The 18621-nt window shown below is 37.5% G+C and overlaps 1 protein-coding gene across 24 annotated transcripts in view; it reads left to right on the forward strand.

Moving 5' to 3' along the window:
• The window catches only part of CADPS2 (calcium dependent secretion activator 2), a 292479-nt gene that overhangs the window by 129349 nt on the left and 144509 nt on the right, over positions 1 to 18621 (forward strand). For all 24 annotated transcript variants that reach the window (XM_039570658.1, XM_039570672.1, XM_039570661.1 and 21 more), the window contains exon 7: positions 12805 to 12916. In XM_039570658.1, coding sequence (XP_039426592.1) covers positions 12805 to 12916 — 112 coding nt within the window. The remainder of the gene's footprint in view (positions 1 to 12804; positions 12917 to 18621) is intronic.

The raw sequence follows: 18621 nt of genomic DNA on the forward strand, positions 1-18621 counted from the left end.
ATAAAAAATGGGAACATGCTGTCATTTAGTACTACACATGACATTCTCTTGTGACATACAATAGGAAAAGATCATATCTTGATGCTGAGAAAACTTTTAATAGAGACAGGATATTCTTCATGTGAACAAAACAAATAAGATGATCATATTTTACTGCCAGTGATTGCAGAATCCTGTTAAAAGGGTTATTATATGTTAGAAGTATGTGAAGAATGTATGATTAAATGTGACTAGAGGAGGCAGGGAACCTGGGTCAGTGCTGCACAAATGGAGTAAATGCTGCTCACATTATTTTTATGCCATATTCTACCATCATTAATTCCATAAAGTATTTGAAGTATGAGAACTTGTAGATACATTAAGTGAGGCTTGCATAGCAAAACTTCCATAGAGCAGTTTTTAAAAAAAGGAAAAAAAGGGCCTAATTTCTACAATTTAAAACTTTCATAAATGACATGTTCGCCCATGAAAAAAATAGTAGTTTTTTAATAGGATGTTTTAAGGATGTGGTCTAAGACAGCATTTCTGAAGGGAGAAAGTATGATAACATTTATAATATGACAGTCACGTTCCAAACATCAGAAAGTTTTCTTTCTTCATCTTCATCATAGTTCCTGCAACTGTCTAATCTTTTATTTTTGATTAAGGGAAACAAGGGGATAGTAACACTTAAAGCTGTCACCTAACTTGTGGTTGACAACACAGATGTACAGTGTGTAAGGAAAGCACACCTAATCTTCTTTTCCCATGTGCTGCTGCTCTCTGTCCGATAGATCTGCATAAATGAAGTTTGTTTCATTCAGTAATGCTTTAAATATACTGCTGGTTTTCTGAAGTCATTCCTCATATTGCTTTCCTGTGTAGGAATTCACGTTCTTGCTTTTGCACAAGGGAAAAGGTAGAATGAAAAAGTTGTACCTGCCTCATATTGCTTTGATTCTTAAATAGAAAATGAGAGAATATACACACAGGAAGAAAGGAGGGACAGAAACACAAGTTTTGGCTGATCAGAGAGGCAATAATCAAACTCATCTGTTTCTGGCAAGCTGACTAACTCTCCTTACATTTTGGGGTTTTTTCTGTTCTTTGTCTGGGTGCCTTTTTTATTGAAATGAATATATTTACACATGGGAATTTTTATATGGGGATAATGAGACTGTATTTTCATGGTGCCTGATTTAACTGTGCTTAGCTTGCTGTTCATATGCTTCTTATTGTATCTTCTGAGGATAAATTCTCTTTAGGATTTAGCTTCTTGATCAGGGTCTTTTACTTTCACCTGTTCTTTTAACTGTTACCTTTGAAAGATTTTTGCTTGAAGCTAGGTGTAGCAAAATCTGGTGTTGATCTCACAGAGGATAACAAAGTAGTTCTTCCTACTTTTGGCATACAGAGTTATTTTCTTTAAGACATAAATACATTTTAGACAGCATGTACAAAAACAAGGTTATATGTTAGAGATCCTCTGTGTATTTTTATTAAGATCATTTCACAGGCTAAAGCTTGAGAGACATAATTATGTTGATGTACACAATGCTGAAAACTTGGTCAAGATGAGCATGATCCTTTAATAGTATTTTGGAATTTTAGGGCGACAAGTGGGTATCATGACAGGAAACTAAGTGTGTCTGCTTTCATAAACAAGGCTTGACTGAGTTGTGTTATCATTTTCTCTGAGATTCATCTTTATTTCTCTAAAGGATAAATTCCATCATGGGGTTCGTCTCGTCATATGCCAGTATGTGTTTCTTCTTGGAGCAATTCACAAAATAGGGTGGAAGAAACTATCTTTCAAAAAATTGGGTGCTGTGATTAAATACCATATATGTTGATTATCCAGCTGTTAAGAGGGAAAAAAAGAAATTAACAGTAGGAAATGATCTGATGTTTCCTTGGTTCTGCAAAGAAAATGATGGAGAAGAAAAAGAATATGCATTTATCCCAGCCTATGTTCTGGATTAATGATGGAAGAGTTTCACAGAAGAAATATGAATTCAGCTGAAAATATACTTGATAGTTTTATTCACTTGGTGCCTTGGTGCTATGTTCTGTCATTGATTACTATTTTATATTGTCTTAGAAATTTTTCATCTCTTATTGCAGAGAAATACGAATTTCATACCGAGTCTTAATATTAAAAGACATTTGAAACTCCACTGGATAATAACCTGAGCAACCTAACTTTAACTGTTCTTGCTCTGCACAGGGTTTGAACTAGATGACCTCCAGAGGTTCCTTTCAGCCTAAATTTTATGGTGATTCTATGATTAGCTCCCAAAATATTCTAAGTCTAAGGGACTTGTGAAAGCCACTACTGTTAGAAGGGAATATTCAGTTTTCAGATAAAGAAGCGTAGCATGGAAGAAATTGGGATGAAAGGAGATAATTAAGGCTGGTTGTATTCCCTGCTCTATTTGGATAGTTAACAATGAACATAATCCTTATGTCACCAAGGCATATGTTAAGGTATAAAATATATATATACCCTATATAATACATATATAGAGAGTATTAACCCTCCTCATCTAGTGGCACCACTGGAAAGAATAGCTGCGTATCTGTCTTCTTTTAAAATGTAGTATTACATTACATGTCTCCTGCAAGACTGAAACCAGTTTTATTTCACAGTGCATTTTGGAAGTCTTTGGGTTTGAAGATGCATGTCCCACCCATGCCTTTCACTATAACAATCAGAGCTTGGAGGAAGACTGGTTACACACTGCTTAATGCACAAGTTGTATCTGTTTCCATGCTCATTCCCACCTGATCCACAACAAATGCAATATCTTGCAGACAGATACAACACTGTGCTAAAGCATATACAGATGTGTGATCCAGCTTAAAACTGGAAGCCATTTGGCTATGAATAACATGGTGGAGCCAAAGCTAATTAAATCTTGCTTATAAGCAAAACAGTTTTGATCAGGCTAAGCCTTATTCTAATATAGCTACCTGGCCTCTGGCTGGGTCAAGCTGAAGGCAAAGGCAGCCTGTAAAGTATCTTCTAGAGGGATGTGGTCTGTCTGTCAAATAAAAGGTGGGGTTGAGAAGCATTACCTCAAATTTTACCTCCAATCTCCTCCTGGAATATTTTGGTAGAGTGAATTTGAAATTTGTGTTTCAGAGTGGTTTGCACCTGTCTTATCTTTGAGAGGCTTAATTATTGTTTGTGGGCAATAGTTGGCATGAGAAAATTCCTTTGGATTCTTCTTAAATTTTGATATGACCTAAATGCCCTATTTTGCATTTTAAAAGTACCCTATTCTTTTATCTTGGTTTGAAGAGACCTTTCAAAGATTTGCTTTTTATATGTCTTGTAAGCAATATGACACAGGTACATTCAAAGTAATTGCTAAAAATTTTACTAGATATAGTGTTTGAATTGGAACAAATTTTACAGCCTAATTTAATTTAGGTTTGTTTTTTGGGTAAAGATAAATCTTGAAAAAAGGATTTGAAAGAAAGAAGTTTCTGCTTTTGAGTCCTGTTCAGGCTAAGGATACTTTATACATCCCAAGTGCTCATGACATTCAGAAAGCTGTTTTTCACCCCACTATGGGCACTCTTCTTTGCTGTCACTTTGTTAGCATGTTCATTGATTCTCAGAAGTGTCAAGAGGTCCAGTACTTTCAGAATACAGAATAGTCCACTGAACAGATGAAGAAAATATATTTAGAGATCCTGAAATTTCTTAATAACTACACATCATTTAAGGTGTGAGTCTGCAGGTTAGTGTGCCTATTTGAAAGCAATACCAGCAGGTTGAGAGTAGGAGGACAGCAAAAACAAAGGCAGGGTAGTGTGGAAAGCTGATAAGAGCAGTAGGACTCAGAGCAGCAAAAGGAGTTTCAGGATAAAACACACCTACTGGTCATATGCCGGCTATAATACTGATGTTTTCTGATTTGATTCCTGGCTCTTCCCTGATAGACCCTGCGGGCTCAGATAGGTCAGTGGTTTGTGATTAATTTTCCCCCATCTTTAGACTGACATGACAGCATATACCTGCTTATTCAAAGTACAATGAGTTTATCAATGTTTGTACAAGGTTTTTGAAGGTTTAAAGTGCCACAGAAATACAAAGTAACATGAAGAAATAGGGGTTACAACTTTTAACAGTGTTGTGATGGATTCATAATTATCTTTTTCAAGGAAAAAGTGAAATAAATATGCATATAGAAATTTCGAGAGCATAAATGACCATGTCTTGCCTTTGTGTCCATCACCAGTCTCTAGGTGGGTTTGAACCTTGGAGGTGATGCCTCTCATGAATTGTTCACTTAATATGTATCAGTGGTTGCCATCACCTGGTAGTGTGTCAGTCTAGATACATACCCGTGAAAATTTTCACCCTGGCTTGTCTTGGTTGCCTGTATTGAAAGTGAGATGTGAAAGCAAGACTAATAATTTATTCATACTGTTTTATGTTTGTAATGACATTACTTGTCATAATAGCATTCTGTACTGTTAGAGTGCACTTTTCTCCTTTTCAGTGTAGGAAGCCTAAATGAGTGTTTTTACTTAGTTGCTTATTACGCACTGAACCCCTCTTCTGGTTTGCCTTTCTGGTTTCTATGAGATACCTTTTTGTTTTAAAGGAAAACTGCTCAGAGTTTTGTTGTGGTTTTTTTACAAGTAATTTTTTTCATGTATTAATAATTTTTTATGCTTAAAAATAAATACATGGTTGTCTGTAGATCATTGTTACCTCTGAGATAAATAGTGATTTTGAGGTCTGTTAATTCCTTTATTTAAAAGTTGTTATTTTACCAAAAGCAAATCCTGAAAAAATGTGCATATTATCAGATTATTCTTTTTTTCCTGTCATATTAGTCTAGTTGTATAAAGGAGCTTTACAATATAGCATATCGATCAAAACGCTGTATCCTTGCTGTTGCCGAAGTAAGGATACAATTTGGAGCTTTCTGTTCCTTGAGAAAAAAGTTCCAAGAGGGGATTCCTGTTGTTCTGTAACAGTCACCCTAAAACCCCTTAATTTTGCTGCTGAATCCACAGAAAAAGAAAAAATTACCCAAACCTTTTTTTTTTTTTGAGTGACTATGCTAGATAGTGACTCAACAATGAGTTCAGAAATTAAATGGTGGTCTGCTTAGTGTGTGCAGCTACAGGTGCTGAACACAAATTTCCTGTAAGGGAAGTGCTGAAGAGATGGTTTGTTAGTCTGCATTTCAAACCATTAGTGTGTCGGCTCTAAAGTTCCCATATAGACAGAAATAAATGATAAATGGTAAAACACAATAGTGTAGACTTGGCTTAGGTGGACTCAAAGGTGACCTTTAAAGGTCATTGCATGACTTTTCCATGCATATACCAAGACTTACCTTTTTCTGTACTTTCCCTTCCTCCTGTCACTCATCTCTGTAGAACAAATTATTTTTCTCCTATCTATATTTTGTAGCTTTAGGAATGTTTTGATGGGAATCTCAGGGACCATTGTCATGCTCTTTCAATAGCTGACAGCCCATTAGATAGTAGCTAAATAGGGAAAGTATTTATGCAAAGTATCAGTGTTTCTTTGATAGGGATTGTGAAACAATGCATTTGTAATTCTCAAGATTTGCACATAAAATGGTGGAATCACAGTAACACAGGGAAGAAGAGAGTCAAGAAAGATTAGCTGAGATCAGTGATGAAAGGCCAAGACACAAAACCAACCTCATGGTTCAGTTTGCCTGAGCATGGGACTTGTCTGTGCTTCTACTGTGAAAGGATGTTATGATTTGTTTAGAACTTCCTTTATGCTTTGCTTTTCAGTTGCAGTTTAATGTGCTTGCTCTGAGCGAGGAAATTATGCTCTTCGTTCTTCCATTAAAATAAATGAGTAATTCTAAAATAGAGAAATAAAAAAATATTTCCCAAGGAAAACATTTACAATGCAAATCCCATTATAAGCATTATAGAAAGGTACAAGCATACAAGCTCTTTCCCTTGTGGTTCTAAACTTTAATTCCAGATCTCACTGATGTACTGGAGAATGCACACATAAATAAATTAATATATATATATACGTATAAATAGTGGTTGTAATGTTGCATATAAGGAGTAATCTCTACCCTATCAAATCCTTAGTGTTGCATAATAAACTTCTGTTGCATGTGCAGTAACTTGCAACATCCCTTTTCAAAGGAAGAAGCTGCAATGTTCATATTATTTGGTACAGTGGTCAAAAGAAAAAATAAACATGCTTTTGGGTTGTATGAGATGTCTGTTAGAGTTAAATCTATGTTTTCTAGTATAGCATCCTGGTGTCAATCATTAACAAATGGCTGGGTATTTTTGTGCTCCTAAGAGAAAATGAAATGTTTATGATATTTTTCCGAGTATCAGTGGGGAAGAACTAGTAGCAATTAGCACCAACTAATACTCTCTTCAGGAGTCTCAGTAAAACCACCATAATCAAATAAGTATGGATTTAACTCTATTTTTGTTTGGCTGAGTGGAGCCTCCTCGTCAAATTATAGATTTATTGTCAGATTGGTGTGGGGTGACTTGCACTGCTGGTACAGCACCTGGCTCGTGGTCTCACATTTTCTCTCTGTATCCGTGCAGCTGGATGTAGTGATATGCAACACTTCATGAATTCCACATTCACACAATCCTTCACTAATAACAGAAGGTTTGTCAGACACGGGTTTGAAGTATTTTAATGCATCAGTGTAGTTGGATGTGTCAGGAGGTGCTGAACCTCCTCTGTCCTTTAGTTTCCTGGCCTTTCATCTCACAACTTGCATTGTGAGTATGGTTTCTACTCTGAGGGTTATAAATACCTGGTTTTGTACAGTTAAAGTTTGTTTCTAAACAAAGTAGAAACAGCAGAGTTGGTATCTTGAAATAGTTGAAACACAAAGATATTGCAGAGACCTCAACATTGTGTTTCCAGTCCATCTCCAAGATGTGCAAAGATGAAGTGCTGGTAAATCTCTTACTCCTGTGGAGCAGTAAGATGCCTAACAAACTGGCTTGGGTGAGTCTTCCTGCTCATTCCAGCTCATGTCCACATCCCTGTTTGGATAGCAAATAAGAAAACTCTTCCAGAAGGCCTCTTAAGATAGTTTAATTAATAGTTAAGAAACACGTTGCAGTTCTGAAGAAGACTTAAGAATCAAACCCAGAAAGATGGCACCAAGGAAACCAATACACTCTGGTAGTGGTTTCAAAAATGAGGTTTCCTTATTGCTGAGGACAAAAAATGGTGTAAAAATTCTGTAGAGTTAATATTTTATCAGAAATAAAGTATTCCAATAATAAGGGCTAAAATAAAAGTCTAGATCTTTGCTTAGAATAATAAATTTTATTACATTCGCTCCCATGATCTCATTAAAAAAGTTATGACTAACAGATACCATAAGTTAAATGGAACCCGAGAGAAATTTGCTGCTGTTTCCAGTGTATGAAATGTGTTCCAAACTGAAGTAGAAAAATAAATTCACTTAGAGGGGTTTCTGTGACACAATGATAAATCTTTAGCTGAAATAAACATTCACCTTCTTCCTGGAAGTAGGTACTTTTGCAGTGAAGGGAAATAAACTTTGGCAGTAGATTTTATTACTAATTACTGTATCAGCCCACATACCTCTGACAGCAGCAGAGAAATATGGTGAAAAGACTGTGGCTTGTGGTTAAAGATGAACAAACATCAAATCACTGCAGTTTCTATAGTAAAGAGAATGAGTAGGTAAAAGCAGAAAAATTATGTAAACAAAGGAAAATTATATGGCAAAATGAGAGCCTGAAGAGGCAAAAGTAGGGGTTTTTTTCAGACTTAAATTTGGTAGCTTTAGAGGTGTCCATTATGCTACATGGGCTGCCGTTGACAGTGACGTGAGGACACTGCAGCAGTTAGTGCTGAAGTTATTGTTACTTTTTCTAGCAAGATTTAAAAAAACAAACAACCATGCTATAATGGTAGTTATTTAGCTTAATATAAATATTGCATGGATCCATACTTGTTTTGTCTAAAATTTTGCACTTCCCGTCTGGACACTTTCAGCACCAAAATTTTTCACATTAACAAAAGTCATTGGACCAATACTCAAAAATCAATGGCTCCTCCAAAGGTGTGGAGGTGATTTATTTTTTGTTTCCATTGCTTGCATACGTTTGATAGTTAAAACATATGCTATTACAAGTATGAAGCATTGCATTTTTCTTTGTAGTTAAGTTTTACTAAAAATACACTGTTTGTAAATAACAGTTTCAGAAGATAGATGAATTAGTTTGCTTGTTCTTCCTTCTCATCCTTCCTTCCATCCTTCCTTCAGGAGCTCCATAGCAAAGCAAGCTTTAAATAAATTATCTGCAATATACTTTGACTCAATATCAAAATGGCACAAAGGAATTGCGTCTCTTTTCACAGAAAACCAGGTTTCGACCTACAGGTTCACCTGCATGAAAAGTAAAAGTCATCTGTAAGATTTATTTTCATGCAGAAAATATTTCAGTTATTGATGTTGAAAGTTAAAATATAAAGAAGAGCAACTTTTCTTTATTTGGCATTCATGTTCTGGAGACCACATTGTCGGTTCCTATTTAATACAGAAAGTAGTTTGATTAAACAATTTAAAAGTTTTTGTCTTACGAACTAATATGAACAATCTTTTGTATATTGGTTGACTTCAATGTCTGTGGTTCAGAAACAAAAACATTTCTGGGAAGTACTGTATTTTCTGTAGAAAAAATAATCAGATTGCAACTCCAAACTTAAAAGAAAAACATCAATTTGTCTGACCTATACCTAGCAGCTTAGCTGCTAAATTTAAAGGAGTTGTTCTGCTAAAATATACACTCCAGAGAGATTAAGCAAATGTGAGAACCAGAAATATTAATGCTTTAATCGGTGTCAAAAAATGCATTTGACAGACTACAAATGTGTTTTGGAAGAAAAATAATTAAATTTTTGAGAAAAAAAGTGGATGTAATTGTACTAGCACATAAAATTTATAAGTTGAAAAAGAAATTGCAGTAATGGTGATCAAGATTCGCATCATGATAATTACGGTATTGATTCCATGAATTACTAGGTAATTAAAATCCACCATTAAACTCACCGGCTCTTTGAACAGGTATATAGATCTAGAATAAATACCCAAAAGTATGGAAAAAATTGATGGAATTTTACAGTGGAAATAAGAAGTGATTCAGTAAAATCTTATTTATTGGATAGGAAGGCTATATTTACAATCTTGTCATTATAGGTAAGATTGATCTAATTTAATTACGCAGTTCTTAGTCACAGATGATGATGGGACAATACCTTATTCAAAGTTATTGTTTGCATGTACATTGTAATAAATTTTAAATTGATCTGTATGCTGAAAATCTGATGTCATTTTTTATCCTCTCAAATACAGAAGCTGAAAGTATGATATCCATTTAAATGGAATTTGGTTGAAATGAAGTATTATTCATAAACAGGAAGAATAAACAAATAATTGATTTGTTGACTGGAGTCATACTAGGTGTCATAAAAGAAATAGCCAGGGGAGAAAATAAAGTTGAAATCTGTCAGATCTTGAGCACCTATATAATTTCAGAACAGTAAAGAGTATTTCAAAATAGGCTGGCTTGTGTACACCTGCACGCTTTACTCGTTCTATCCCTTATTTTGGGTCGTCCTTAATAAATGCTGAGTTCCTGGTATCTTGTTACATTCATGGCACAACCTTTACAGATCAGAATTTTATTTCTAACAGAACTGAAGTTTATTAGGAGGTGATGACAGTGCAAACTACAGCCAGAAAGGCCATTCTTATTGTTACACCTCATTTCATACCGACAAAATGAAAAATTCAAATTGCAAATTGTTATTAGCATGAACATTCATATGGGTTAGACTACAGGTGGGAGTTTTGATTAGGCTGTCATTTCTGACTTCTGCTTCAGTTGTTGCCTGATGTATTAATAGTATGCATGATACCATTATGTGCTTTTAAATGTACAGCATGTAGATGAACTCAATCTATCTAGATAAACTCAATTTGTCTGGATTATTGGTCTCTTATGTTCTTTCTTGGAAGGAGCAAACTAAAATGAACATGATACCACTATTTTGGCTGCTGGTTTCAAATGGTATGAATTGATACCTCTGCAACAACACAAAGCCTCAAAGAAACAGGACTTGTGTTCCAGTAATACACAAGGAACAAAAAGATGAGCTGTGTGTACTTTGCTGTTACATTGGCAGACAGGAACATCAGATGGCCACAATTAAGTGTGATAGTAAAGGATAGAATCTTGGATTTGCCTTTTCTAACAGAACATGATTTCTTATGAACTCTTTCATGAGGAATGATAGTAAAACCTAAAGTCCATAAAATCTGTGATCATCTGCTCTTCCAGATAAGTCACTTTCAAATAAATGTCCCTAAGAGGCTATGAGAGTCAGCTGAAGTCCTAATCATCCAGGAGCATGCAGATCAGTGCATGGAATATTTCTACCATAAACATTAAGCTTTAAGAATTGATTCAGACCATTCTTGTTCAGCCCAGGATTTTCACTTACTGCTGCAGATGAAACAGGGGATGGGAGAAAGATGTCAGTCAAGGCTGGTAATCAGATTCAATGTTAAAGGTGATTCCTAGTACTACGTGAGTGCCAACAGATCCAACAGATGGATGACCCCATGTTACTCCCATTCTCATCAGTATCTCACTGTGCATCTAAATTGAAAAAGGAGCAAATTCTTTCAGGCTCCCTGGGCAAGGCTCACGTGTGCCCCATCCCTGCCTGCTGTGTCCTGCAGAGATGGAGTCTGGGTCTCCAAAGAAAGCTGCACCACATTCCAGGAAGTTCTTTGAACCTGATGCTAGGGTGCTCAAACCCCAGCAAATGTTGAAGCACACACCTACTGCTCAGCTTGCAGAAGCTGAGTTGCTGCAAGTGATGTTCACTTCATTGAACAGGCTGGGTCTCTTCCCTTCAGTCAGCGAGACCACTTATTTCTCTTCTCTTTTGTATGAACTGATGCTGGCACTAGACCTTTGTAAGAGGGTTTGGGTTTGTTTTGTTATTTTAATGGGAGTTTCTCTTGGGTTTTTTGTGTGGTCCTGTCCATTATGGCATGCACAGTTTAATGCTTCTGGAAGCTCAGGGACAAACAAACCTGACAGCTGAGAGAGAGGGTGTAGCTATCAAAGTGCTTAGATTGTGTTTCCAAATTCAAGGCAGCATTCTTCCTGAATACCGGGATCTGGAAGCTAAAGTGAAGATAAAACTGTCCCATCTTTTATAAAGGTGCTTTCTCCTTGGAAATTTCATTTCTTTGTTGTGACAAAACATACCCCTGGCACTGCCACTGGGAAAAGCAGTAGTGCTAGGCATTGTCTTATCCTGCAGCTGCAGCATCTATCATCAGATCATAAACAGGTTTTTTCCCACTCAGGAAGGTAGTTTGTCTGAGTTTCTGTTTCAATTACCACTTTGTGGAGGCTAAAGCTATGCACACCACAGACAGAATAAGCATCTATCTAGCCTAGACAAAGCAAAGAAGACAGAATTTAATGCAAGATTCAGTTAATTTGTGGTGAACTTCAACTTTCAGAGTCAGGCATGCTCAGCCACCTGTAGGACTGGTTTATACAGAACTGCTGCTTCCTTAAAGCTTTATTGGTTTTGATTGCATATTACTTTCTAGACTTGGTCTTGAAGTCTGTAACTCATGCTAGTTGAAGCATTTTCTTTTTCCCTAATAAATCCCTTTGCTGGAAAATTGCTACTCTATGTTCATGTTGCAATACTGGAGAGATTGTGTATTCTTGAATGTAAATAGAAATAACTTTCTAAATGAGGGCCTAAGATTTTGGCTTGTGTAATACATCCTTTTATAGAGCACACTCTTAAGGTCATTTGTTTTCTTTATTTTATTAGTTTCTGATATTTGTAGTATCTCACACAGTAGACAAAATCAAGAGAAATTGGAGCTGTGCTTAATTTTTGCATTTTGTTTGTGTCTAGTAGCATAATCACAGTCATTTTAATCTATGCAATGGCCTGCATGTGGTTGTTCAGAAATATGGAATAGATCATTGAAGGAAGTTGCAATCGAATTTGTATAACTATTGTTTTTTGTACCACTGGCACACAGGGAGGAGGGGGGAAGGCTCACAAACCAAGTGTCTTAACTGAGATAATAGATTAACAACTAGAAGTCTGTCTGCCTAATTAAAGTTCTCTAAAAGCATGCAGCCTTGTGGCAGTAATTATCTTGCAGAGCTATAGTCACTCTGATAATATTTTTTCCTATTATTTGCATTTGTGTTTACATTTTTCCTACATTCTCATATTAAGTTGTAACATCTCATAAAATATAAGATTTTCTCTGCGTAAGTCTCTTAATTTATTCATAGTGTGGTTGCCTGAAGTGAATTGAGACATGATTCTTTGCTAAATTAATTTGATTTGTATGCAGGAGATAGTGAATATGTTTCATAGAAAATAGATCCCTATTTGCTTTCTTGCTTGGTTCTTTTTTCTCTATGAAGATGTAATTTCTGTTCTTTGAGTTTTGCCATTAAAAATTTTTGGATTGATGTTTTATGACAAAAGTCATACAGAAAAAACTCTGATTTGTTTTATCACAGAGAAAAGCCATTCTTCTATGTCAATATTTGATCTTAGATGTTCAAAAATGTATCTCCATTTTCTCTCCCCTCCCCCTCCTCCAAAAGCTTTAAAATTAAGTTCTAGGAGTGCATTGATAAATATTCTGTAGAAAAGATTACAGTCCTATCACCCTCAGGCCTGTGCTCAGCCCCAGTTAAATTCTGTTGTTTTGTTTATTGCAGATGGGGAACCCAAGGGGATTTCACCACTACTCATCCTCGGCCTGTTGTCAAAGTAAAACTCTTTACAGAAAGCACCGGGGTGCTGGCACTTGAAGATAAAGAACTGGGAAGAGTGAGTATTATGTGTATACAAGAGAAATATGTGAGAAATGATGGGTGGAAGTGTGAATATTGATAAAACATACCATAAAATGCTATAAGGCCTTCAATACCAGCCTGCTCTGCTGTGCCTCTAGCAAACAGTGCTTTTTTTATATGAGGGTGACTTTTCCTGGTGTTCAAAACATGATAGGTTGACTTAAATTACCTTTCAGAAACTTACATCAGGCATCCATGGTGGTTCTCTTTGTCTTGTTTAAAACATCAATTTCTACATGATATATCAATGCTTTTAATTACTCAAATTAGGTGTGAAAGGGAGAGAGGTAAGACTTGGCATGTAATAAATGTGGCAAAAAATTGGAAAAAGGAAAGGAAGGACTTAAGTGGTAGAAGGATGAAGCAGAATGGGGGAGGAGTGAGGGAGATAATCTGTCAGGGTAAAATAAGAGCTTATTCTTGTACTCGATGAGCTTCTCCTCCGTTTTCATGTTTTCCCTATCTTGACGGGATACTCTGAGACTGGCTGAGTTAGTGAGAGGATGGTGCTAATAATGCCAAGGTCATGGGTTCAATCACCACATGGACCATCCACTTAATAGCTGGACTCAATGATCATTCTGGGTCCTTTCCAACTCAGACTGTTCTGCAAATTCTGTAAATTTATCCTTCTTAGGCCAAAATCAAGAACTAGAGAGTGCAATGTATTATAGAAAGAAGAGGTAGGATGAATTAGGTGGAGAGGGTCTGCAAATCTCCCCCTCCTCTCCTGTTGAAATTTTCCCCTCTGACATGTAGCACATGGAAAATAGCTCACATTTTAATGCTCAGTTCTACAATCAGAGTCCTGGCTGTTTCTGATTCAAGCAAGCACAACTTGTTGGAAAGAGCAGAGCTCTTCTCCGCTTTGTGTCCTCTGAGCACAGGTGGTTATGCAAAGACACATTCTCCCATGCATTGTGTCACTTGTTAAGGTCAGGACTGTGTCTTCAGGATTACTTCTTGCCTCATCTCATATCCTTCTAAAGGGCTTCCAAGGTCACTTGGTCAAGGTGTAGGTGGGATCTGCATGGGGAAGGTTCCCACGGGGGTACACCCTGGCAGGAGCCAGGCAGGTAGTGTGACAGGTACGAAGGAGCCACAGCTGTGCAGCTGAACAAGCCAGAGTCACCAATATCTGGATTCAGAGCAATAAAAGAGACACTGAAAGGGTGAACTTGCAGGAGCTGCATAGTGTTACTAAATGCAGAGAAGTTTTGTCTCTGTCCCTTCTTGATCAGTCCTTTCAAAGAAGCAAAGGGTAAGTCAGTGCCAAGGTGAAGGACAGTGGAGGAGGGACTATGTGGCCATTGTGAACAGTAGCCAGCATACTCATTGCCAAGGAGTCAGAGAAGAAAAGAAGTATCATCAGTAGAAAGAGGCTAAGTATCACAGTTTTAGCAGGATCCTCTGTGTCTGTCTGCAACCTCAAATATCCAAAGTTCAGGTACCAGCCCTGGCCTGCTTTCTTATGCTGCAGCTTGTCTGAGTTTCTAGGACAGGAAGTTAATATTAAAAATTTAGTTTTAAAGAATGAAAACACTTCAAATATAAAATATTGAATATAGCTTTTGCCTTGTGTCCTGTGGCCACCGATGATCGGTTTGCGGGTTTTTCACTGCCTCCTCTCCCTGCACACTCCTGGCTGCCTTCTGACACATCTGTGTTTGTCAGCTGGTTGAACAAGTTTGAAGGTTTCTTGGTTGGGAGGGGTGAGGGAAAAGGGAAGAAAATAGGTAATTGAGAGGGTATAGAGAGCTCAGTGCTCTGTTGGAGTCTGACCCAGCTTTCCCAGAGACAAAGCAAGTTATACTAAAGATGAGGTAGGGAAGAGCAATCTTTTTCTGTTGTTGATTCTTACTCTCCTGGTATTCTTTGGCAGAGAGTCTGTTTGTTTTTATCAGATGCTCTGAGATTTGGCAGTTTCTACCAGAATAAGCCTATTAAAATAATTCCTTTTTGCTGTTTTTCTTTTTCCCTTGTGAAAAGGATAAAGGCCATCACCTTTTTTCCCCCTCACATTAAAGCTTGTGCTGAGATTGGGAATAGCAAACAGAAGTACCCAAGAGATGCCTGGACACTGCTTTTCCATTTTATAATCCACTCCTGATTTACCAAAAATGTCCAGCCCACATCCTTGCCAAAGAATACCTTCTGAGAAAGATAAGTCAGCAAAAGATAAACCTCCCACAATGACCCTATGTAGTGCACATGGTCCTTCGCAGTGGAAAATAACATAAAAAGGGCATGTTGGCTGTGCATTAGCCTGTTTGGGTGTCTGTCCTTCTGCACCTCCCAGGTCTGGTAAAACCTAGGGTTGCTGACAGACACCTTCCAGCTTGTGGGGGTAGACAATTCAGGAGAAGAAAGAATCCTCCAACTTACTCCTCTGGTTTAACCAGAGTATTTGTGAGTGGTGGTTGCTAGTTTAAGGGGAGATTGGGAGAAGATCTGACAGAATTCTTACAAAATAATTGGCAGTACTATGTACTCTTACGGTACACATTTTAGCTTTCAAAGTCTTCTTTTGTTGGTGATGTCTTTGTTTTCAGGTCTGAGAGATTTAAATTCAAATAGCATTTGAAAAGATGCAGAATCCCACTGGATAAGCTTAATTTTTATATTGGCAACTTTATGCTGGGTCATTACAATGCAGTGACTTGCAGGAGTTCATCTGATCAAGCTAGATTTGTTATCCTTGGAAAAGGTCTGAAGATACTTCCTACTGGTATTTTTCCTGTACTTAAAAATTCAACTCAAACCTACCCCTTCTGAGGTAAGCTTACTGTGGACGTTAATTCTCATCTATCAAGTACTTTCTTGACAGTGTGTGTCTTGACCTGATACCACTTTTCTACATTACTGAAGCTTGCATTTCCAATAACTTGCGGTTATTCTGAAGGTTTTGTTCTGTTTAATCTATAATTAGTAATAGAAGGCAGCATCAAGCTACATGGTTTGAATTTTGAACTTCTATCACATACTAAAAGGTTTCTTCTGCCACCAAGGCATCAGTTTTTTAGGAAAAGAGAAATATGGAGCCAGCAAAGGTTTCCCCAGAGCTGTAGAGGAGAAGGTATTTCCATTAAACCCATCTGTGCATAGTGATTTCTCTCACTTAGGAACTTAAGATGTAGACCCTGGTATCAGCAGGTCCCTCATTTCCAGAGAAGACACCGCTTATTTCCAGAAGTAACCAGCTCACTGAGGAGCAGAAGGGGTGCAGGCCTGTGCTTTCAGTAGAGAGAACAGATCATACTTACAGCTTTATATACTCCATGTTTGGAAGCTCAGGCTGGGGCCTCACAACCTCTGCTGCAGAAGTCACCAGGTCAGCACCAAGTGATAGAAGGGATGTTGTCTTATTTAACAACTTCTCCCTTCAAAGCATTTAAGATGTGGTTAACTGAAAGGAAGTAATACTTCCTATGTCACTTGTCTGATATGGCTGTCTTCCTCCAAAAATACCAGTAAATCCAGTTGTGAATCTCAAGAAAAGATTTTCCTTGCTGCAGGATATTCTTCTGGCTTCCTGCTGACCACTTTCAAGTGAAAATAAATCTTAAACTGTATTCTCTGTTCTACGCAAAGTGGAGAACAGTTGTACAAATTCAGTTTTCCACTGAAATTAAAAGCAGAGATGTATGCTGCACAGGAGGGGAAAGGATGTTATTTGGATTTGGGTTCTGCAGAACATGAGCTTTTGGAGTGGTCTGTGTCTGTGTTTGTACAGACCTCTACATACAGTGACTTGAACCCCTGACTTTAACTTCTAGAAAGTGAGACAGGCTGTATCTTTGAAGCTAAACTTATTCTAATGAGGAAATGTTAAGAACTTACTTTAGTCAAATATCTTTATAATTTGTGGTACAGATTTTATATGACTGAAACTTATCTGGCCACTTGAATAATTTTTGTATATGCATACAGAAGGCAGAATTGATGTTTGCATTTGTACTTGCAACAATTGAGAAAGTGTGAAGAAGCCTTCAGGGTTTGGTGTAAATACTTCTGCAAAATCAGCCTGGTGGTTTCTGAAACACAGGGATCTGACACCACTTTTGCTTGTTCAGTACTTTGTGTATAAAGATGTTCAAACCTAGTAATTCAAAGTGACAGCCATTGTGCGTGCTTAGCACACATGTGGATACAATGTGAGAGCAGCAGGTGCTGTTTGATTGCTGATACTTTTTGAATATAAGAATATTTCAGCCTTGTCACTCTAACTATTCAATTAAAAGACAGCTATTGTCTCACAGCCTGCTTGTCACAGTCAGCTGCAGCCAGTAATAATTAGCTGTGCAGCTATGCTTTTTTGGGTTTTTTCCTTTAGTACTGTTACTCTGTGTTTGATTTAAAATTATAAAATAGCAGTGCTGGCTAGGTACCTATACTCACAGGATTGCTGGGTTTCTGAATGTCGACTGCACTGGGCATGTTGTTTATCTTCTGTGCCGCATTCAAAGAGCCCCTGAGCAGAGACAGTTTCATTCTGTGACTGTTAATTTAAAGCCTGCCATCCTGGGGATTGTCTTTCTCCATGGCACTTTGAAATTACTGAGGTTTCTCAGGTCTGAGTTCCTCTGTCTTTCTTTTTTGAGTATGGAAAATGATAAGAGATTGCTTCCACTCCCACTTTGTCTCTTGTCCCCCAAGCAGTCTGCCTGTCAGCACTCTGTGATGTCTGTCCAAGTGTTATTGTTTCCATTCTAACGGGGTTCTCAGTAGCTTCTTTGAGAGTGCCTCTCATTGGAAATGCTTGAGATATTTTGTATTCAGGTATTCTCTCTCTTAGATATGGGGGAGAGGCTCTTTAGGCAGGACTCAAAGACTACTTTTATCAATTGCTAAGACCTACCAGAGTAAGTGTTCAGCCAGCACCATCAACAGAGGTTGATTGTATAAACAGTTCTTTATAATCAGCAGTATTCTAGATAGCCCTCTCACCATGTGCCTATTCAGTTTTTCTGTTGTATTTTGTTTCTTTTTAACCACCTGTTACCCAAAGCCTTGTCTTGGTGTTTCAGCTGTAATGCAATCATAGCCAAACAGCAAGAGATTACTCAATAGGTGAGATGATGGAGCATGCAGAGAAAACTCATCAAGTCCCTTGGTGATCGAGCTTTTATTAACCCATTCTTTAGGGGTTCCCAAGGTGATAACTTTTCTAAGGGAATTACTCTCAAGAGAGACATCTCCTTTTCCCCTTTCTGCCTCCAAATTTGAGCCTCCTCTTGAGCTTCTTTTTCTGCAATCACCTGGTAGCAGGTTGTCATGACTTAATGCTCAGGGAAAGCAAGTGCAGTGCTGTGCTTGGCAGGCTGCTGCTAGGGCATTCGAGGGAACTTCTTGTCACACTGACAGCAGCTTCTGGCTTTCTGACATTAGCCAGTCTTTGGGCAAGGGGCTGACATAACACAGAACAGCTCCAAACTTTCAAGTTAGGGTAGAAGGTATCTTGAGAGGAGTCAGTAGACATTTCTATCAAAACCAGGTGTCCCATAAGTGAGGCTGGGGCCAGAGTTACACAAACTACATAACGTTAAAGGGTTTCTCTAGTCATCTATTTCATATCCCAAACCACCTTCAATAATTTTTGGTCTATAACTATTTTCAGATCAGTGAAACAGCACATATTTAACTAGATTTTTCTATCATATTTGTTCAGAGGATGACCAG

The sequence above is a fragment of the Corvus cornix genome, chromosome 1A, assembly GCF_000738735.6.
Source record: "Corvus cornix cornix isolate S_Up_H32 chromosome 1A, ASM73873v5, whole genome shotgun sequence".
Classification (NCBI taxonomy): domain Eukaryota; kingdom Metazoa; phylum Chordata; class Aves; order Passeriformes; family Corvidae; genus Corvus; species Corvus cornix.